We start from the raw sequence: 22985 nt of genomic DNA on the forward strand, positions 1-22985 counted from the left end.
GCAATATTTCCTGCCGCAGGGGACTCATTCCTTCGGCATTATCAGCAGCAACAAAACAACTCCTTTTCCTCTCTAGGGAGAGAGGCAACATATGCTGTGCTACAGTAAAATACCACACAAGAGGATGAAACAGATGAAGGAAAAAATAACCTATTGAAACTGAAGTGATTCCCTACCTCTGCAAAGGTAGATGGGGTGTAATTGATAGTACTGAGTAGGAAACAAGAAGTCTGCCTTACAAAATATTTAATATTTAGAATGTGCAAACACAGAATTGAAGTTTCTGCAAAAAGTAATTGTGGAGAGAAGAGGTAACAGCCAGCAGTGAGAACTGATGCCTTGGATGCAGTCCAGATCCCTACTTTAAAAATCAGGCAGAGCTGAGACTTTAAGTATATCTCTTAAAGCAATTCCCAGGAAGATAAGCCATCTTCCTTTGGGAATAGGAGCTTTAGGAACATTCCTAGAAGCATTTGACAATGAAGAGGCTGCTGAACTGTCATTAAATACTCCTTCAAATACTTTTGGTCCACTCTACAGAAGCGTAAGAACGGAGCAGCTAGAAACTTCATGCTACATCAGTAGCGTGAGCAATGCTGCTCTATTTATTTCGCATATCATGAAGACAGGACATGGACACACCACCCTTCTGTCAACACTTTTGCTTTGTAAGAATAGCTTTCTACTTTCTCAGCAGATTTTGGTAGAGGTGCCAGAGTTGAAGGGCTTAGACCACTGCTTCCACATCCGCAATGACAGGCCAGAACATGCTCCAAGCAGCACTTGACATCATCATCATCACGGGAAAGTCTTAATAGCTTAAGAAATGAATTTAAAGAAGTTCCAACCCTGATATGCAACCTCAATAGGCGGAAAACTGGCCTATGCTGCTGGTCACTTCTCTTCAAGCAATACAGTCAAAAGCTGAAAGTGTTTAATGAACACCACAGACCACTACAGAAACCACATTACACTCCAAGACAGAAGTGGCTTTTGCCTTTAATCAGCAGATGAAAGATGTTCCAAGTGATCAGCTTTAGTTGAAGCTGCTAAATTCTTCACTCCAAACAACTGCAATAGAGTTCCCCCAAGCTAAACAGACAGTTTTTGGTGTCAGTTCCATTTCTCCAAGACATAGTATTTCTGACATAGTGGTACCTGGCACTGGGAGACTGGTCAGTATTTTTATTCTCTGCTCAGAAAAACATGTGATATCAACCACCTGATACAGATGTAGGTTTAAACTAAAATGAACAAGTTTTATTCTTAAGTTTTTGTAAGCAGGATGTAGAATTAGAACACCCATAAATTCTGTACATGCTTGTCTTGAACTTCATTGGCATGGCGATCTGACGCATTTTTGTGAGCAGCCCTGTGCTGATCGTGCAACATCTCTGGCCGGTTCTACAAAAACAAAGAAAAACCCACACCCAAAACCCAAAATGGCAAATATTAACTCCCTACAGATAAACAGCTGAACAACACTGAGTGGCAGTGTTTCCTTTCACAACTTTGTGCACAATGCAACCTTTTTTTTTTTTCCCCCCCAGTCTAGGAAAGTACTGTGTCAAGCCCCCAGAACACTGCAGCTTACAAATAGTGCAGAATAGTGTAGTTTCGTGCCACTCTGCACTAGGTTGTATTGAATTACTACACATCACTTGCTGCACTGTTCCTTGGCCTAATGCAATATGCATGGCATTGCATCATTAATTCATGATTCAGGAACTTTGTCTTCTCTAGAACAGAGGTCAGAGGCAAACTCTGCTGTTTTTAATGTCTCTTTATGCAAAAAAGACAACATACAAAGATTGAGTGGTGTGCGTATCTGCATGTACCAACGGACAGATGAAAGGAAAGGGGATAAGCTAGATAAATTTGCAGCCTGAAGTATAGCAACTTTCAACAAGGTACATCTTAACTTCCCCATCAATCCACCAAAAGAGCTTCTGGTCACTGAAACCACATGTGGCCTTGGGAACAGGTGACAGGTAACAGGGCAGTGGACTAACATCACAAGCCAGCCAACTGAAGCACTGCCGCTGGCTTTCAAGTGGATCTTATCTACAGGCAACTCCTTTAGCTTCAGCAGCTTCTGCATGCTTTTCTCCACCCACACGAGCAGAGCAGTTTTACTTTCTGCATTGCAGGATACAGGGGTGGTTTAAAATGCAATGCTAGAGGTCCCCTATGGACCTGGTCTGTTCTTTGGAATTCTTAACTGTTCCCAGGTAGCGAAAAAGCAAACCACAAGGTTTCTGCAATTTCAGGCCCCCCTCTCAGCTTGCAGGAAAGATGACAGATTGGGGCCATCAAAAATTAATAAATCAAGACGTTTCCAGTATTTTCATTTGAAGTGTTACAGTCAGGAAAGAATCATGCAAGAAACTAGTGTTTACTTAACAGGTGTATTCACAGTGAAGAATTTTTAAGCACGAGTTAAACTACTGAGTTTAACACTGCAGTGCCACAAAGCCTACCCTGTGTACCTGGATTCAATACTGAACACAAGAAGCTTCCAATTACCTTCTGATTTTCTGTGCTTTCACAGCCTTTGTCACTTGGAAGCCATGCTTAGCCTAGGTTCTCCTTCTACTTCCTAGAATAAATAATTTAAAAATAACAAAGTTGAAGCACAAAGTAGCTGTTTAAACCTTACAAGTGTGGGGGAAAAAAAATCTTGAAAACAGAATTTGGGTAAACTTTGGCTTAAAACTCCTTAAAAAAAAAATCAAGATTTCTTTTTTTAATATTACCTTCACTCATTCCGCACACACTCATTTTGGATTACCTCAAGTTTGCTGTACAGGCTTCCATCATTAAGGGATAAAATAAAACCAACACAGCCAGAATTTTCTCTCTCAAAATTAACTTTGCATGCGTGGCCACTGCAAATGGCTAAATTAACTTAAAATCAGAGAGAAGACAGAAGAAAAAAATTCAGAAGCTGTGTAATGCCACTTTTCAGTTGCATATTATCATACATATTTATTTCTGACCATCTGGACATCCACATAACCTCAACATCCAAAACTCCCAGAGCTCCACACAGGTGAATAGTCTCAACTTCTTGGCAGAACAATTAAGCCTACAGATAACTCCATTTTGTCATAGCTAGACTGCTACTGGCACCCACGCTTCCCAGCAGGGACTGCAGTCTTCACTATCATGAAGCTCTCTATAGTAAAGAACTTACGAACATCATAGTCAAAAAGGCTACTTGGACACCGACGTTTTCCAGGTATCTAAATCACCTGCTGCATTGTGGCTTTGATTGGCCACTGACCTCAACCAGCATTTGAATTGGGTTGTTTGCCTATTTAATCATTTTTCCCCTCTCAGGAAAATTCTCTTTAATCAAGACAATCCTCTTCCCAGCAACACAGCATGTGTGTGTACAAGAGTCCTTGGAAGGACCTGGAAAGAGGTATTTTTACCATGCAAAGTAGCCTTGATGCATTATTTGTTTCACATCCCCAGGGGACTCACTTCTCTCCCTTAGTTTGTGATCCTGCAGTTGAAATTAATGGCAGCAAAATCAGCCCTGGCCTGTTTGCCAAGCTCCACCCTGAAGGATTTCAGGCTGCAGATCTAGAGTTTACTATGGAAACACTGACGGTTTCCTACCAACAGGGGCTGTAAGTGATGTTACAGGAATGTAAGCAACTTGGAGCTACTCAGTTTCCTGCCTCTGCCTGGCAGAACATTCAGGGCAGTGCCAACAGTTAGAGTGTGCAGTATTACTATGTAAGAAATGAGATTACTCAGGGTGTGAAACAAAAGATTAAATATACGTCTCAACGCAGATAACAGCAATTATAATGCACCAGTAAAGTTAGACAACGTTACAAACTGCAGTAGCAGAGCTTTATTTGTCAGGACACAAAATTAAATTTCCAAAACAGAGCACACGATAGTTCACATCAACACACGCTCTTGTCTACTTATCACTGCTTACCTAAGAGTTTGTGTGCAACAGTCCATAGTATGATCCCTGTTGAAAACCTCCTCCTTTGGCTTGATCTGTCAATTCACATGAACTCGTCAGTCCATAAGCTCAATGAAACAAACAGCATCTGCAATATTGTTATTAATGGTGTGTCAGCACTTTCACTCAACCACTCCTTTGCCATGCGTTCAACTCTGCTCTAAAAAACTAGTTCCAGAATACAGCTCATACATATGTCTCATCCAGGAAAAAAACAAACCTAAAACAAATTTTCCCTCATATGTGCGCACTGACAAGCTCCCAGGTTGTTTTCATTTAACTGGCAGGAGCAAAGTGCCATTCGTGGCATGCAACAGAACTTGTCGCTCTTCTCTCACCTTTTCATTTCTCGCTGCCCCTTCAAACACAGGCAGAGTATTTGTTTTTAAAACTCTAATGCTGTCTCTCTGCAAGTTCATTTACCAGTTGTCAAGTAAACAAATCAAATGGTAAACAAACTATGGCCTATATCCTAATGCACAGACGTGAAAATCATTCTTATGACAAACAGCTTTAATTTTTAAGGCTCTTTATTCATCCTTTCTTACTCAAAGGTTCTCTTTCAGAGCAGAACCTATCAGTACTACATCCACCAGCTTCCCTACTATGAGCAGTAGCTAGCAATTAAACTTTAACATGAAAATGGAAAAGTCTGCAAGCCACATCCTCCATTTAATACACCTACAATGATGAAACAGAGGAGATGATAAACCTTTTAGCTCTGTAAAGCAGAGAAAACCCACTTCTTCACCTTGCACTACAAACATTTAAACTTTTGCTACAAAGAAAGAATTGACATTGAAAAGCCATTCATAAAATATATGCTTAGTTTTTTGTGTAAACTCTATAAGCAAATCATGCAATTTGAAGAGGATAATTTTTATCTGGAAATATTTAAGTTTCTCAGCTAGTATTTTAATCTTGTATTCACTAACTACAAGGAAATTGTTTAATTCAATTATAGTTAGAGCTGTTTGCCTAAACTGCAATCTAGCAGGTACTGTCTGTACAGTGCTAAACATCTATTTAAGGGATTGATGGTACATTCACTTTAGTACTTTAAGAAACCCTGTATTAGCAGACATATACCACTTACAAACAGTCTCCTGAGGCAAGCTGCTCTTCTAAAGAGAATTGCCATGTAAGAGAGATCTAGCATCTGTGTTTGTTACTCTTTCCAACAAACAACCAAGCTTCAGTCTTTCTTTTCTTCTAAAGAAGAAGAGGTGAGAGGATAGGGATGTCAGAAAATTTACTTTAATTTTAGTCTGAGTACCTACAGAGAGTTACTATGTCACTTCTTCATAACTTTGTGAATATTATTTTTCTAGTAAACTTATTGGTGCACACAGTTTGAATTGATACTGCAGTTGAATCTAAGCAGAGGTTACCAGCTAACACTACATGTATTCGTATTTTCTTAGTTTCCAGAGATCTCATCCAGTGACCATGATTCTGTTGTTCAAAACCCGCAATACAATCAACATTTCAGTTAGAGCCTTTGCACCTTTTACCTTCCTCCAAATACTCCATGCCAGCAGAAGAGAATTAAAAAGGGCAAAAGATATCATCCTATAGCAATCTTATCAATGAATTATGACCAATTCCTTCAGGAGCAAAAATCAATGTTTGCAGTAAGCTGGAAAGAGCATTTATTTTCAAAACATGATCTCCACCCTAAATTGTACCCTCCACCCTAAGCAGGACAACAGTAGAAGTGCTCCAAGAGCAGCAATTCATCACGCAGCTTCCATCTTAGCTCTTGTTTTCCGCTTCTCTTTCAGACAGGTTTCAATACTACCAAAAGACATGCAAGTTGTATTTAACATGGTTGTATAAAACTTGACAACCTTTGCCACTTTTCCATTTTTATTTTATGCACACACACCTCTTACTTTCAAAAGGTGGAAGGGCTTTAGATGCGTCTCAGGAAGTAATTTCTGCAACAAGGATAAAAGTTCTCTTCCTTTTTTTCCACTTCTCAGTTATGTCCAGATGTACTGGAGACTCTGGGTGACACTCCGTGCTCCCCCCACTTCAGTTCTGATGCCACCTGATAAATCGGAAAATTATCAAACCTTTTAGCTTCTATGATTTATGCCTACTTCAAAGGCCTCTTTTAGAAGAGCACCAGTGGACACAGGCTTAGCGTATTTAATTCTATTGCATAGCATAGGTTTGCAGTCCGAAAGATGTTAAGTTTTGAATAATGCTGTACTTTCACCCTGACTAGCTCTGGGCCTTCTCCTCAGATCAAATAGTGCTCTTTCATACAGTCAGGTGTGAAGACCATGGCATCAACAGAGCTAAAGGACGTAACAGGGCACTGGAATAGAGCCTTGGAATGACGTAGAGGTAAAATAATTATCACTTAACATGATATTTAATAGTCTTGCAGTTATCTACTACATTTGCAAATAAAATATCCCACACAACAGGTCTACAGTAAGACAACGGAGGACTCACTGTATGGCCATACCCAAAATTTTGTTTTGATGGCCTGAAAACTGCTAGCTGCCTCTATGAAGTAGCACTGGTCTTCCTAGTAAAGGAAGATGTGTTGATATAGATGACCTTGCATGGAAAAGCTTAAAGAGTGAGAATGCAGTGAGAAGGGTGCAAGACCAAATTGAGAAAGCTCACAAACACCCACAGAGTTGCATGCTGAACAGACTACCGTCAGCATTCTAGGTACAGTGCTAAACCTTAAATGAAGAAGTCCTATGTTCAGACAGCAGGATGAACATTCAAAAAAGGTTTGGAAGACTGCAAATGTTAAGCTCAGGGGCAAAAATCACACAAACTAATGAACGGGAATAATTTGGTTCTGACCTGCAAGGAAGGACTACGAAGGAGGAAAAAGAAACAAGCAATACTTAAATGACCAAGGTCTACAAGACTTCTTAGAAAAGCAAAGCCGTCTCAGATATCAGATGTTTTTTACTTCAATCCATGTAAAAGTTTAATCCATGTAATAATTATGATTGGAGGAACATTTTATACTGCTATGTTTAGCTTCTGAAAAACGTAGTTTTGACACAACCCACCTACCTAACAATTGGCATAGATTAGCATAGGCATTAGCTGTTTTGTAAGCAGCTGTTTTGAAAACAATAATGGTTAACTGTTTCCCTCAATCCAAAAGAGGTCACTTAAAAAAAGTTAATGAAAAGTCATGAACAAAAACAGAAGAGGGGAGAAAAACTGGCGATAGCTCTTTATACACATACCTGCATGTATATGTAGGATTATGAGACATACATATTTAACACTCTTTGGAAACTTTTCAAACTATAATACAACAATGTTTGTAAATAACTATTTATTGTCATTACATCATTAACACAACTGAGCAATACTTTAGAGAAACACAAAGGCTTAAATATGCTATGATCATACCCCCTCTAAATAGAATTCTGTCAAACAAAGACAATTTCCAGGGAACATAAATAGAAGGCTGGACAACAGAAGCCATATGTACTGCAGATAATTTGAGAAGTCCATAAATTCCAGGAGTTAAGAGACAGCATTTTACAGATAGCTTAAAGTAAAAACAAACAAAACAAAAACAAAACAACCCACAGTAGTTTCTCCCATCACTTCACACATTTCACATTATTAAAAAAAAAAAAAATCACTATTTTATGTTGCCACTTTGCATATAGATTTTACAAGTAAGAGGGCTGACCATCTGCACAGGAAGCCACACCGGTATTCCCTGATGAACTCTAGGAACTTTCACTAGGCACCAAAACTATCCAGGCTAAGGATGTCTTGGAATTGAGAAGACAAAGCACTACACAAAGGAAGTTATTTGCAGTGTATTTAGTAGCACATTTGAGAAGTCCTACAAAACCCCGAAACTGCAAAATGCAGTTAAAGGCCAGCTGACTCAAATAGAAAAAAGAAAAATTGTTGCCTGAGACCAAAAGAACTAAGGCCTGAGGTTGAGGACAAATGCTTTAATTAAATGCACTGAAGCAGAGGAAGCAAGCAGACACCGGAAGCGAGTGTTTACAAGGCAGCATAGAGGGGCACACAGATGATGCTGAAAAGATGAACAGGCAGAGCAGCAAGGAAGTTCACCGTGGGTCAGTTCAAACAAGCTGCTATTCAGAGAGGAGCCTCTGAGCCTTTTCTGTTTTCTCCTTATGGAAGCCGTTGTAATCTGTTTCTCCCTTACCTGAAATCTGCATTCCTCTCCACACAAACTTCCTCCAGAAATCGTATGAAATGGCTGCTGAAGAGATCGAGCAAAAGCCTCTACAAGAGTGAGAGAAAAGGTAAAGCAGCAATCAACTCCAAATGTTGTATGAAAGAGACTGGAAGCAAATTGGGCAGGAAGACTAACAGCAAATGCTCTCAGTTTAGTGTGGTGGCAGCCCATTCTGCCAGCATTGTCCAAGTGGGCTTACTGTTTTCCTACTCTGTCAGGGCCCCAAGTAGCTCAAATGTGCAGCCCCTGTATTTTGTTGCAACATCATGTACTAACTACCAGGTCTTAAACTTTCCCACCTGGGTTTCTAAGCATATGATCTTACTTAAAATAGGAGTGATACAATGTTTCATAGGTAGGAAGAAGAATTAAGAGCAAGACGACTTACAAGGATGTTTCATGCTTTAAATATCATCATTCATCACATGACACAAGTTATCTCCTTCACTTGACATGCTGTAATAGTTTTTGGACAAAAACTGGAAAAAAACATTTTGAGATGGTGCTAAAACAGTATTTAGGAAGGATATTACTTTTAAGTATGCAGTTGACCGACATTCAACTTAGCAGAGTATTTCTGGGGTTTGTTTTTTTAAAAATGCATGAAGAGATGGTTCTTTCAGATAACCTATCAGCATGTCACTGCCTATCCAGCTTGTCCTAAGAGATGCCTCATGTAAAAAGGTTAATTACTAAACCTGCATGCCAAGCACCTGTGAAGGCACCATGAGTGAAGGGAGCATCTGTTCTCAGATTCTCCATTCAGCTTCTATGCCAGCTACACTGATCACTGCTGGCACCCAGAGTAATAATTTCTGACATTTCAACAAGACAAGAAGCACAAAACCCAGGAGTTTTTGATCTTTTCAACAGAATGATTAAGATGACAAGATTGCATTTAATTCTAAAACAAAAATTTAAAGAAGTGCCAAGTACAAGTGACTGATTTTAACACTTGTTTTCTGTTCTTAGTATTTCTTCTTGACAAACGTTACTGTACAGTTCTAATTAGAAGCAAGGTTATCTGATAGGTATTGCCACAGCCTTCAAAGAGAAAAGCACCAACTGCTTCTATATTCTGCAGCTCTGGGTTTTTCAGTACTTCCTTTCTCCCAAGTACGGTTAAAAAAAACTCACTAGAGATAGCTAGTTAGTATTTCCTATTAGTGGTTTAAATCACATCAATACTTTTTCCATTCTCTACAGTCTAACAGTGGAAACAAATTAAAAGTGAGATCACTTAAAAAAATTCTTCATATTCACAGAATACTACTGCTATAAAAACCCCTAAAATATCTTCTGCAGCCTAATACTCTGTATAATTTCAAGTCACATTTCCTGCTCTCTGAACTCATGTACAGGCACAGGTTGCTAAGCACCTAACATTTGCTTTGGAATGCAGAAACCACATGGAATGCAGCAGCCAGCAGGGAAATAGCTACTTTATCCAGAAGCTGACTTAGAAGGCTGAATGCAGTACACTCCTACTAAAAATGAATAGACTTAGTTTTAGAGTCAAAGAGCGGAAGTCACCTCACATGTTTTTCTTTCCAAATCGAATATTTAACAGAGGAAAACCACAGGTGTCAGTGACAAGGAAAGATTAGTTGTAGCTTAAAACCACAAACATGGATTGAAAAGTAGTGGGATTTGCTCTGCTCACTACAAATGTGTAATTTAGACTGGTATTTTTTGTCACAGAGGAAATAAAGCCTTTCATTTGTTCCCCAAGAACTGTAATTTAATACTCTTTCTTAAAAAAACAAAGTGGCTGCTTCCCTGTTACATTCAATATGTAGCATTAATAAAGTGTTTACAACTGAAAGTGTACAATCTTTTCATCTCAAGAGGCCTAGTGCTCCAAGTGGAGTTGAACAGTCAGTTGAGGGGATGATAAGAACAGAAGAACCAACGGTAGGTAGGATCTAGGTGGGGGAAGAAAACAAAGGAGCCAAACAGCTTTTAAGAGCCCATTTGCTCAGTGCAAACTAAACTACCATAAAACATTTTTTTTTGGTAGAGCAGAGTTAACTCCAGAGCTCTGACCTTTCTGCCAATAAATGCCCTTTCAGCAAGGGCACATTAAGCTGAGGACTGAATGTGGAGGAAGCCAACTGGACTGTTACTCTTGCAACATGATACGGAGAAGAAAGATAATCATTATGAGTCCTACACTATCTAGTGCTTAGTAGTCGATTACAGACAAATGCCCTGTCAGCAAACAGAATGCAGATGGAAATCAGTTTATGGGTCCTCCACTATTGGATGTGGAAGAGAACTGTTTTACTTGCAGACTTGAAAAGGCCATGTTAGCAGTAAGAATAGCATCTGTTGTCAATTCACAATTACTAAGCAAAAGCTCATCAGCTTCAGCATGATTGTGCTGCTCTGCCTTGCAGCAGACTTGAATCTTGTGCCTAGTCTGTAGACACAAGATTCTGAAAATACATAGTGTGCTTTACGCAACAGAAGAGCAGATCCTTGACCTACATTTGCATAACATACAGGAAACAGGTAAGGTAAAATAGATTTGAAAGATACAAGCAAACAAGAAATTACAGTATTTTTCAGAAGGTAAGAACAATTTCACACAACTGGAGAATTACACTTAGCTTCCATCTTAGGTACAATTTAAAAATTAAGCACACTGAATAAAGAGTCATCGTGAAGGAACTTGAATCAAGGAACCTGCTGTGCGGCACAGCAAGCAGATCAGGGAACTGTCACATTGCTCCTGCTAAGCACTTGCAATAAATAGCTATCAAATCCTCTTCTTCTGGCCTACAGAAACTTGTGCAGAATTAGCCCCCTGAAATACAAATTTCAAAAAATCTGTTCAAACAGATCTTGTAAGGGAGTGATTAACATGTGTTTTTGCAGGACCAGCTGTTGCCCTTAATGTCACAGTAAATAAACTACTTGCAAGAAGATTTCTACCTTGTAAATTGCAAGGAAACCCTCTCATTTTCACAGAAAAGCAGGGAAAGACCAGGCGAAGCTGGCAGCAGACTCTACAGACTTTTATATGCTTTCAGAAATATTCCAAACCGAGCATCTCTTTAGCTGCTGTCCCTCTCCAATCTGAATCTGAATCATCTTTAAGCTTGAGTGAACACTGTCCTAGGACAGAACATTAAGTAAGAAACATTAGAAGACTGACTTGCTCACTTGGATTCTGAATTAAATTAACTTCCGTTGTCCAGTTTACCCATTTTGTCAGATGAGCTCTTTATACAATGCAGATGCAGAGCAAGAACCTCATAACACAATAAGCAGTTCCACTTACCTATCAAAATAAGAAAGAGCACTGACAACATTAAGTCTACTCCTACAATTAAACCATTTCTTTTCATGCCCACAGGTCTTTCTCCTCTTGCCATGTGACTGCTCTTGAGAAGTATTCCCTGCTTTTTTTAAGCATTGGCCTTATGATTCTGAATCATACCGAGAAAACACCTATAGTTCAGGAAACCAAGTCTCCTAATTTTAGATACTTGAATTTCATCCAAGTTAGGTGACTACAATAGTCAGTGTAGTTATTTGTGTCCATAGACATCCAGTTCTGAAACAATTTCATCAACAATGAAGTATGCAGTTTTATAAGAACTGAATTTCTATATAGTGCCAGATCGAATCCGGATTAAGACATAATGTTTAGCCACTATTAATTTGATGTATTAAGTGACTTGCACTGAAGGGCCGATGGTAAGACAAAGGTGTTTGTTGATTAAAACAAGTTCCACAATTGATTTATGACCCTCCTGGAGGTAGGCTGTACTGCTGTTTTTACAGCACAGAAAGCACAGACAGAGGATGGAGGGAAAGCTCATGCTACCTGATGCAAGGGTAATAAACAAGTGATGGTTCTAATTTTTTCACCTCAAAGAAAGTTGATTATGACTCAAAAATAAAAGTGTATGCTTTAATTTTAGGTCCCTATAAGCAGCAAAAGAAGCCCAGCTTATACATATCAAGATACTTGTTTTTGAGAAGTGGTAGTGACTACTGAATTGTCATTCTGAAAGGAACAGCAATTAAATTAGCAGGAAATTAAAAGCTTCTGGCAACAACCACTACACTAGAAGTTAACAGATATAACCGAATTAAGAGGAACACCCCCCCACACACACACAGCCCACTCAGAGCCCACAGCTCTAAGCACTGGAGTTTTGTTCAGTGCACTTATGTGCTGGAACTTGCTTTCACCAGTCAGACAGTTTCTCCTGCTGCTCACAGTATGAGTAAAAGCTGCTCAAAGCTGTCATTTTTTCATGCTTTCCATATTCCTGAAAAGACCATTGCATAATTACTCATTATCTATCAGTGAGCCATAGCAGAGTAGAGAAAGTCAAAGTGAATGCCAAATCTATACTGAAGTAGCAAGACAATATTGAGGAGGAAAGTGTTTATAAATATACTGAAAGTGAAAGCAGGGTTAAATTTAGTTCGAGATAGCAGAGAAGCAGCTCACAGTTCAGTTAAGCAAGCTTTTACCTGCAGTCAGACCTGCAGCCAGAAAGGAGGACAAAGTTGTCTGAAGCTCTGAAGAATGCCCTAAAAGAACTGAAACATCAAGAAAAACTAGAAATCCAAAGCAATAAAAGTGAGACCTGTCAGTCTTCTCAGACTTCCCTTAACGGCATCCTATCCTACAGTACAGGCTAAAAATAAGAGCATACAATCAATATTAGCACCACTGGAGTTATCCTTACAGTTTCTAGGGATTTACTCAAAATTCAGTGAATGCTGCTAAAACAAAGTGTCACATACTTCAGCACAGAAAGAATGACAAACAGTAAGAATACATTTTAAAGCAATTCACTTACATTTCTCCACAGTAGCCCTTCTCCGGTGGCTTAGCTTCCTTTCCATTTTCAAGTCTGCCTGCTCAGCAGTTTGCGAAGTATACAAAAGATAGTATCAGCCTGCTTATTGTTTTTTGATCTATTAGCAATACTGTGCTATGAAAAAAGGGTAAAATGTTTAGCAGTGCAGGAAGCATAAGTTATATTAAATTCCTTGTTTTGTCCCTTTGTACCAATTTCAAATCAACTAAGAAACTCAAAATCCACCTATGTTTGGTAGTTTAATTCTTGAAAAGACAAGGGAAAAAAAAAGTTATGCTTTAACCTTGTAGTTCCTAAACCACACCTTACAGATCATGCATGATCTCTAGAACTGTGTTCTCAAAAAGGATATGATAAAGGGGGAAGGAAAATAAGCCATGAAATTCTGAGGATTCCACAACATTGAGGTTTAAAAAAAGCCATTTAGATTATGCACTGACTTAAATGTTACTTTCTCCTGCCTCACCCCAAAATATAGATACTAGAATATCTGCATGTATTTGCAGTTCCTTGAAATGTTAATCCAATAGCTGCTGCAAAACTACAGTGCACTACAAGTCTATCTGGGGAAAATTTATTTTTACTGCTTGTATTTCTGTGTACAGATTTATATATAAAGCTTATCTCCCTTTTAAAATTAGGTGAGAAAGCATCCATCTATTAAGGTAAGATAGAAATTGGTATTACAAACAAAAAAGCAATGACGGTGAGGAGAAAACTAGTTGAAGTTCAAAAAAAAAAAAATCACTGTGATCAAGCGTACCTCACCATGTTGTTCTGATATCACCCAATGAAGTTTTAGATTGCGTTTCCTCCTTTTTTTTTTTTTTTTTAATGCAGTAGCAGTTGTATTAACTTGATTCTCTAAGTCTCAGATAAGGAAAGAAAAACATGTTCGTGTATATTAGAATGGAAATAACACTATCCAGTTAGTTATTTTTCACAAACTAATTAAAAAAACGCACATGCAAAGATACACTAAACACTGTAACAACATTTTAAAGGGATTTGTTTATTTTTGGTTTACAAACAAAGGCACCCAATATTTCTGTTTATGTCTTATAAAAGCTCACAGATTTAGCATTTTTGTTTCAGAACATCTGTTCCTACAGCAGAAAAAAACATTACAGGAAAATGCAACTTTTCCTGGTCCCAAATTTAAATACCAATATAACTCTTAAGTGAACACATGGTTTCAAACTGCCCGTCTTCCTATTTAACCAGTCAGAGTACCTCCTGTAACTTGCTAGTCAATTCAGTCAATCTAGCTGACTGTATCAAAATATAGTTCCTGTATATTTTTTGATCAAAATCTGTTATGTGCAAACACTGGTATGAAAGACTGCAACAGAATAGGGTCTTGATATGGAAAAAAGGTAGTTTCATATAGAATTTTACAGACTGACCACAGGAAGTGACAAAACTAAAGTGTGATATTGAATCTGTTGTCAATTAAATAGGATGACTGATGAGTTTGTGCAAGATACCAATAGTGCACAGATAACTGTGGTCTCCAAAGGGGAGAAAAGTTAGGTTTCTAAAATGGCAATGTTGAAAGAGTAGAGGTTAGATATTCTTATGCTAAAAATAATGCTTTACTTCAATTATTCAATAAAATAAATTCCTAAACCAGTGTTCTGGACCAGAAATAATCAATTCATTGGCTCTGTAGTCCTCAGTATTAAGAAATCAACATAGAAAGTATCATATATAATGATTATAAATAACCAAAATTTGTAAGTGAATTGTTTCACAGAAATAAATTTCACAATGTTCATGTATTTGTTTTTTTTGCCAACTTCAGTCACATGCCAGCACGGGAAGGGGGGTGTCATTGGATTGTAGGCACCTCTGGAAAAAAAAAAAGTCTACAGTGTAGGAATACTGAAGCATAATTTTGGGTTGAGTAAGAGGATGCTTGAGGAGGCAACTACTATGTAATACACCTAAATGTATTTGTTAAAGTCTAACATCTTCCATCACAGAAGCCATAATTTATTTTCAGCCACAGTCAGGTCTCTCACACAAAATGTGGTCCTAGACCATTTAGGCTTTTAATCACTAACTTTGTATATACATAGGTAAACAAAAAAAAAAACAAAAACAAAAACAAAAAAAAGAGGGAATTACAGTCTAACTAGTTACTACAGAACATTTAGCTTCAACAAGGAAGCCATTATCTTTTCAGAATGAGATATATGCCTGCATGAAAGGTGTTCTCTTTAAAGTAAGGTCTTCACAAGAATAGCAAAATAAGTTCTTTACACACTTAATCCAAACAGGACAAAAAACTACCAAGGGCAAGCATAGCATAGTTCTTGTGTAATTAAGTTATTATTTGCCTTTTCAAGCAGATTTAAGAACATGTTATTCATGTAAAGTATAAACTGATATTTAATGAGCAAACACTGGGCAAGGGTGCTGGTCAGTGCATAAGTAAGAGGAACGTTACAATGTTTTCAACTAGAAGTCTATGCCACCAAAATTTAAAGGGAACTTCGTGTGCTGCTTTAAACAGGGATTCTATCTTTTCTTGCATCTGCTATTTTAATAAATATTTTCCCTACCAAAACAGACACATGGAAAACAAATTTCTTCAGATTTAATAGATGGAGAATTAACATACTTCAATTTAGAAGCAAGGTGCATCTCCCTCTGCTTGTCCAGTGAAATGAGGGTGTTACAAGCACACTTCTTCCTCCCTGCCCCAATGCATTGGCATTTTCCATGCAAACTTCATAGCTTGGAGAGATTTAAAGAAAAATCCTAATTTACAAAGAATTTGCTAACTTTGCTCAAAACTTAAAGACAGGTTTATCTCTTAATAGCCTACAGTCTGTCCAACTACAATCATCAGTATTGTAAATAGCAATTAAGCATATGAAACTCCTTTCAAATACACTTGACTTTAAAAGGTAAATGTAACACTCAAGTGCTGGTTCTGTGTTTCCAATAAAATCATTAAAGAAAGAGGATGGTCAGTGACTCGTATCTTTCTTCAGGGTTACATTTCCTTCTATCTATTCAATGATTGGATCGACTCTGCTTTCAGAAAAGCAAATTGTTCATGCTGACACAAACCCAAGTTGTACGAAGCTAATTCCAAGCACAGATCTGAATCAGTGAGTGCGTTCTGAAGACGAGATCAGACAAAAGGCCTTTCAGTAATTAAGGAAGGATTTTTTTTTTTTTTAATAGCAAAGTAGTCACCCTTAACATCCTTACTTTGAGAGGAAGGGAGAAAGCAGCAAAAAGTAAAAACAGATTACAGAAGAGTCCTGCGATTTTTTCCCAGGAGATGCACCATCATTTATACAGGTTTGCAACTTGATAAAACCCTTCACAATTTAGAAGAATTTCAAATAAATACGTCTACAACAGCTAGCAACTAGTAAGTCAATATTTATCTTGCTCAATGTGGAGTAAAAACTAAAAAAAAAACCCAAAAAACCAAAAAAACCACACAACTTAGGTTAAGGCAGATTTCAATCAAACGCATTCCAAATTGCACAGTTATGCTGGTCAGTGGTCTAAAAATGTTTTCCCCAGGTCAAGAAGTTGTTTTAAATGTTTGTCCAATGCCAATTCAACCTGGCACCTGACCATTATATTTTCTGTTTTCATGGAAATACACAATTAACATTACATATACCATACTGTATATTTTGCACTCCGATTTAAGATGAAATTATGCTTTTATGAGATGACTACGTGTTACAGGCTTTGTGCAGTTAGACCACCATATGCATAGATGTCCTAATGCTAAATTCTCTTCTTCAATATCTCATAGTACTGGAGGCTCTGAAGTAGGAGAGGAACTTGTAACACAGACTAACCACAAAGTACCAGATGTTTCTTGCCATTTGTGATCTTGCAATAAAGATACGCCAGATCAGGATCACAAGAACTGTATTGAAGCCATAGCGTATGTTCCTTAACCTGGGTGGGGGGGAAAACAAAACAAAACATTGAGATTGTATCAAAACCTACAGGAAAAAAGAATACTCTAGAAAATTAACTTCTAGTGTAGAATTTTTTTTTTGATTTTTCATCTATTCATCTCTAGATATATTATGAGTGATATTAAATGTGTAACTAAGCAGAGAAGGCTAAGCCCACAGTTCACTCCTGAAAGAGGAACACAAGAGAGTTAAGGAACACAGTCAGACCTGTAGCTAACCACTTATTTAACTGCACTTCTGCTTTATAGTTGCTTGACCTCCTAATGTCAAGCTTACACACTGTAACCTACCTATAGCAGGCAGCCATCACCCAAAAATAGGCTAATAGGCAACACTATAAACTTCCCTTGTCCTAGCAAGCATATGTTTAAGCTTCACATATATATAGAAACAGCTCTGACTGCAGCTGACAAAAAATTCATAGGATTTCCCAGCCGTAGAACCCAGGTCTCCACTGCAATTTTAAATTCATCCCTTTTCAGGGAACCTCCAGTTATATTTAAGAATTAAGAGAAACTAAGTGCCCTTTTAGGCACATGGTGACTTTTAGCAATTTTCTCACAGGTAATGATAGAAGCCCTGAGACAAGCAACAGAAACCAACAGGCAGACTGCTCAGCCTTCTAAGAAAACAGAGCAACTTCTTTGGTTTAGTAGATCGTAACGATTTCTATTTTACAGGGAGCTCTATTTACAGAAATACTTGCCGCCCTTGTTTTGTTCTACAGGCATGCTGGATGTTGTCATAGCCAGACTTTCCACTGCACAGCTTATTCATGTAAAAAACAGACTAAGTCTCCGTATTACAAAAGTAAAAGTCCAGTTACCTATTTGATAAAAGATTCTGCTCAATAGTTTCTTAGAAAAGCCAATTCCCCTAAGTTGCCATATCTGTTTAATATTCAAAAAAATAGATTCCTCAAACTCTGATTAGCTACAGTTAAGTGCTAAATGGTTACAAAACAGACTGACTCAATACCTCAGAGTAAAGATATGTTAGACTCTAACCCTCTTGCAACATAATCCCCATATAAACTGAGAGTCAGGATGAACAGATGCCATTCCAATACAAACTATTTCTCATGTTATTTTTGGTATGATCCTTTGTACAGAGACAAAGTGGCAACTGCATGATAACTGCAGTGCATTTCTGAACAGCATCTAAATCCAAAATTAGAACAGATATTCAACTGTCTCCACTATTATCAAAAATTACTTTTTCCTTTTAGAAGTATATTTCAGTTTGTAAAATTCATTCATCTTTTGTTTGATAAGAGGCAGTCCCCTTTGAGCCACAGAAGGGAATTCAAAAAAAAGCAGTCACAACAGACATGCAAGAATTTTGACTTAGTCCTATGGACCCCTTACTTTTTTCTCAATATTTCTACCATGCTCTTCCACAGTTAATTATGTCAGTCAAGTCCTCATCAAGATTCAGAAGGAATCATTACTTCAAGCTACAACCCCTTCTCTAAAACCCCAAGAAGCATGCATTCCCATAATAAGCATTCTGCAAATTGCATCTATGCAAACCCGATTGTTCACATCCTACTTTATCAGCAGAGTGTCTGTGTGTCATAAGGTATTAGTGGCATTCAGGCTTAACATAGACCTGAACTGAAACCCATTGTCTTGCTCATAGATCCAGATTGTTTTGGTGCTACGCCATGTGCAGTGCTTACAGTTGTCTCAATATGCTATCACAGGTTAACACTGTCAAGTTTGGCCAATGTACTAAACACAGATCATCCCACACCAACCTACTCCGCAACTGCACAAATTCTTCAAGAGAACAACATGAGTGATAACACTAGGAGAAAGTCTAGGTTATCGGGCTTGGAGACAAGCAGCAATACTGCAGAATGAGATGAGTCATTTTAATCAAAAAAAACCTTACATTACCAACTGTCTGTGAATGGCCCAAGAACAAAATCAGGAGAACTGTACCACTAACATTCTGGACAGTAAAGATACACTCAAATTGGGGAATTTAAGCTACAAATAAAAAAAGCTAAGAGACATCACCTCAGAGGCACCAGCATCAAAGTTTCCTGCTTTGAGGTGGAAACATGCCTGTTTCAACAGACCACATTTCCAGAACAAACAACTGTACTTTTTCTATTAAACCTCCTTAAATGAAGGAGCCACTCTTTGTTTCATTGTGTAGCTTTTTGCTTTCCAAGAGACACTCGGGTAAAATCAGGGACCTCTACTTCAGTATACGCTAGTGATCAGAGCTATAACCGTAATACTGGAATAATACTGAAACTGCAAACAACTTAAGAGAAGCAACAAACAGAAGAGGAAAGGTGATATTCAATTGCTTCAGAAAATGCTCCAGACAACTGGACTGGAAAAGAAGAACTCTAGTGGATCTAAGCAGGTGCTATAAAGAACAATTACACCATAAAATGGCAATGTAGTGAATCTGGCAAGGACAGGAAAACACAAAGAGTTATTACGGAAAAAAATAAAAACGTAAACTTACTTATTCAAGTGTTTCCTAGCTGCAGGGAGGCCAGACATTTCTTCATTCAGCACATATTTCTTTGTTCCCATACAGTAATTTTCCATGTATTCTGCCCAATGCAGTTGTCGAACATCAAAATTAAATGTCTGCATAAAATAAAGCTTTCACTGTTAGTTGCCCAAAAATTCACTTATGTTGCATTTGATAATATAAAGGTAATGGTGAAATGGTAAACACTTTTATACCAGATACTTCCATTTTTTTTTTTTGATGCAAGAAAATTATCTTGTCCTTAAGCATAAGAATGATCCAGATTTAGAGCCCATTTCTGACTCAACCAACAGCTTCTTATATGCTCTTGCAAACTTCAACCAGTTCATGCCTTTTCTCATCAGTAATATTCTTCCCTCAGCTTCTGAGTGCACTGCTTTTCCATTTCATCTGTCTGTAAGGAATTCCACTCTAGATATTAAAAGCTATTTTGCATTATGATGTTTTCTTCTAAGTAATAAAATAATTCTAATATGCTACTGAATAAACACACTGTTCTGTGCCAAGTTCACTGTTTGATAAATGCACAGTATTAAACTGTGCTTATAGTTGTACAATTATATTTAAATAAGAGCCCTATGAAAATACTCATCAGGAGAGGAAATTGCTAGGGTAAATTCACAATTCAAGTTTTCCAGTGGTGTCCCGATTTCCTCATCTCAAAAGACTCTGCAACAGTCATAGAAGTTCCAATGAGAGACCAAGATTTTCCTAGTGGGTTTTTAACTGTATAAATATTCTTTCAGAAAAAAAGAATAAGCAAAATTATACTAGGAACAAGAGACAAGTAAGCAGTTTTGTGCAGTGAAACTGTATTCAGCTTTATAAAGTTATATATACACTAAATCCTCATGCCCATGCTTCCAAATAAGCTGCTTAACAGCATGGCAGGTGTGCTATAAAATATGAATCCCATTCATCCTGTATTCATTCCCATATGAAAACCCAAAACTTCTGAAGACAATCCATCACAACGTGTCTTAGCAGTTTGGCATTCCTCATAAGTTAAAGCCTACTGCGTATTTCTAGTCATGATATAATACATGCATACATGCTAACCAGATTTTTCTAATATTAAGTTAATCAGAAGCTCTCAAACTTCACTTTTACATTCTTGCTATAATGAGATGTTATGAAAAAATAAAGTTTCAACAGTTATTTCAACTAGTCCTTGATTACTCTATGCACTTCTTTTTGAAATTTTAGTAGTATAAGCTATTTGAAAATACTGACAGTCCAAAGTTCTGTTTAACTTTTTCCCCCCAACTTGAGTGGAGTATTTCAGGAAAAGCCCAAAACCAACACTCCACACAGGAATCAACACAAGCTATTCTGGTTGATAGAAGGCTACAGTGCAGTTTTACTTGCAGAAATTTGACCATGTTTCCTACTTTGAGACAGTTTATTTGGAAGTTGGGTTACTTTTCTTCAACTTAACTAGATTGTAAAATTCACTGAAACATCTGAATAGGAAATTTAGAAACACACTCCATTCACCTTTCATGGCAACTGAAAAATTTTATCTCCAGTCTATATTAGTCTCTTCCATGTAAGATTACCTTTGTTACTATCTAGATACACCCGCCAACAGTAACTACACTGTCCATAATGCAAGATTAATTATTCTAGGCATCAGAGAAAAGGTAGGTGAAAATGATTCTATTATCTGGGCTACAGCATTGCACTAGATCCTGCCAACACCAGCGATATCACCATGGCATCACTACAGCAGAGAAGAGATGAGATTTTGGACAGACTTAAGAGTCTGCCTTATAGGAACAGTTCTATAGAACTGCAAGTTAATATGACAGCTTGCTGTTCCTAAAAGTTCCCACTCTACTCCCCCACAAACCTTTCCTAGGTTGCATGTTCCCACTGTGTGCCTTGTGACACTCACTGCATTGAGTTCCTTTAACACATTAAAAGAGCAGCAAAATCTAAACCAGCAAGCAGAGGTGGGTCACTTGCTGCATAATTATGCTCAACGCTGTATTTCATAGCATGATATTTGAACAAGTTGACATACAGCAGAACTTCTCAGAACAGGCCAAGTAAAAAATCAACTGCAGTTCAAGCAGCTCTCTGATAGCACGCTCCCACAAACTACTAGAGCACAGTTAATGCCAGGGCATAGTTCTAACTGTTCTCAGAGCACAGAATCTCTGTTTTAGGGACACTAAACATCAAAATCTAGAAAAAAATTTCAAGAGTTTTTCTTATGAGCTCTTTTATTCACTCTTATTCAGATGTTGCATTCAACTAAAGCCTTTGTTCTCCCTCAACAGCCTACAGGCGTCCTCTGTCATCCAGCTTCTGGTACACTCTCCTTCCTGCATGGGGCTGTTTTAGTCACACAATGAGAACATACTTCAGAAAGAAAAAGTGAGAGAATTTATGCTTGCATTTCTTAAATACACATGCTATCTTGCCAGAGCATGAAAAGGATATATAAAAGTTGCTACTGGACTAGAAAAAGGCAAAAAAGCCACTCGAAACCCATTGCTCCTGCCCAATAAAATAGCAGTCAAGAAGTAAAGCCTTATTTTACTCAAAATGTAGGCAAAAGTGCAGCAGCTCGATCACTTGTTTGAAATATGAAACAACACCTTCTATCACATGATCAGGCCACCCTAAGAGAGCCATCTTTTATAACATATCTCCTTCAAGGAGATGCCTTTCCGCATCATTCCTCTAGCCACTCATTTCTTCTCTTACTGGTTTAGTGCCTATATGGAAAGGACTCTTCTTAAAACTCAAGTAACATCACTAATCCAGTTTATAACGTGGCCCCATACAGACACATTGGCACAACTGAAAGGATGTGGCAGGTCTCCAGAACCGAGTTAGTGCTCGGCTTAGTTCTGTATTACAAGTAGCATTTCCAGTTCATTTCATTGCAAGTCTTAAACCAATAAGCTTATTTTTCCACTTTGAGTTTCCACACTCACATCGCACAGCTACTTGCCTTTTTGTCTTCAGGGTTTAGTTGATTCATTAGCATAGTCATATTTTCAGTATTCCAGATCCAAGAATTGCTTGTAAAGTACTCTAGTAACATCATGGCCTTATGAAGACGTGTTATTGTTTTCATCATCCTACAGTCCAAGGAACAGTATGTATAGGTTACAGCAGTAAAGATTAATTCAAACAAGGAAAACAGACAATCAGATCATAAGTTTCATTACCCTCCGACCCTCCACCTTAAGTTAACGCATCCCAAATTACTCTGTACCCAAAACATGAAAAATTAGATGAATAGGATATTTCTGCATATTACTCGAGTAAGATGTTATTGGATTTTGGATATCCAAATTCCAAATGGAATGTGAACTTACTGAACAACCTGATTTTTTTTTTATTCCTACTTCCCAGTGCAATAGTAAGTTTCTTCTCTAAAAAGAGTGAACATCAGAAAACAACATTTTATCAGCTTTTCTTTTTATTTTCGGACA

The 22985-nt window shown here is 37.8% G+C and overlaps 2 protein-coding genes across 17 annotated transcripts in view; both read right to left on the reverse strand.

Moving 5' to 3' along the window:
- The window catches only part of OVCH2 (ovochymase 2), a 47890-nt gene extending 33909 nt beyond the window's left edge, over window positions 1-13981 (reverse strand). For 7 of the 12 annotated variants that reach the window (XM_064512963.1, XM_064512966.1, XM_026104447.2 and 4 more), the window contains exons 1-5: window positions 13815-13981; window positions 13031-13165; window positions 8172-8251; window positions 5877-6041; window positions 3959-4076 (exon numbers count right to left, since the gene is read on the reverse strand). In XM_064512963.1, coding sequence (XP_064369033.1) covers window positions 3959-3984 — 26 coding nt within the window. In that variant the 5' untranslated portion in view covers window positions 3985-4076; window positions 5877-6041; window positions 8172-8251; window positions 13031-13165; window positions 13815-13981. Of the gene's footprint in view, window positions 1-3958; window positions 4077-5876; window positions 6042-8171; window positions 13009-13030; window positions 13166-13814 lie in introns of those variants that run through there. The other 5 variants (XM_064512960.1, XM_064512962.1, XM_026104445.2 and 2 more) reach the window with 5 other exon arrangements.
- A 62-nt stretch (window positions 13982-14043) lies between these two features.
- FAR1 (fatty acyl-CoA reductase 1) overlaps window positions 14044-22985 on the reverse strand; it is an 85997-nt gene continuing 77055 nt past the window's right edge. For all 5 annotated transcript variants that reach the window (XM_026104452.2, XM_064512970.1, XM_064512972.1 and 2 more), the window contains 3 exons: window positions 22499-22628; window positions 19501-19628; window positions 14044-16990 (listed from right to left, as the gene is read on the reverse strand). In XM_026104452.2, coding sequence (XP_025960237.1) covers window positions 16828-16990; window positions 19501-19628; window positions 22499-22628 — 421 coding nt within the window. In that variant the 3' untranslated portion in view covers window positions 14044-16827. The remainder of the gene's footprint in view (window positions 16991-19500; window positions 19629-22498; window positions 22629-22985) is intronic.

Source organism: Dromaius novaehollandiae, chromosome 5 (genome assembly GCF_036370855.1).
Source record: "Dromaius novaehollandiae isolate bDroNov1 chromosome 5, bDroNov1.hap1, whole genome shotgun sequence".
Lineage (NCBI taxonomy): Eukaryota > Metazoa > Chordata > Aves > Casuariiformes > Dromaiidae > Dromaius > Dromaius novaehollandiae.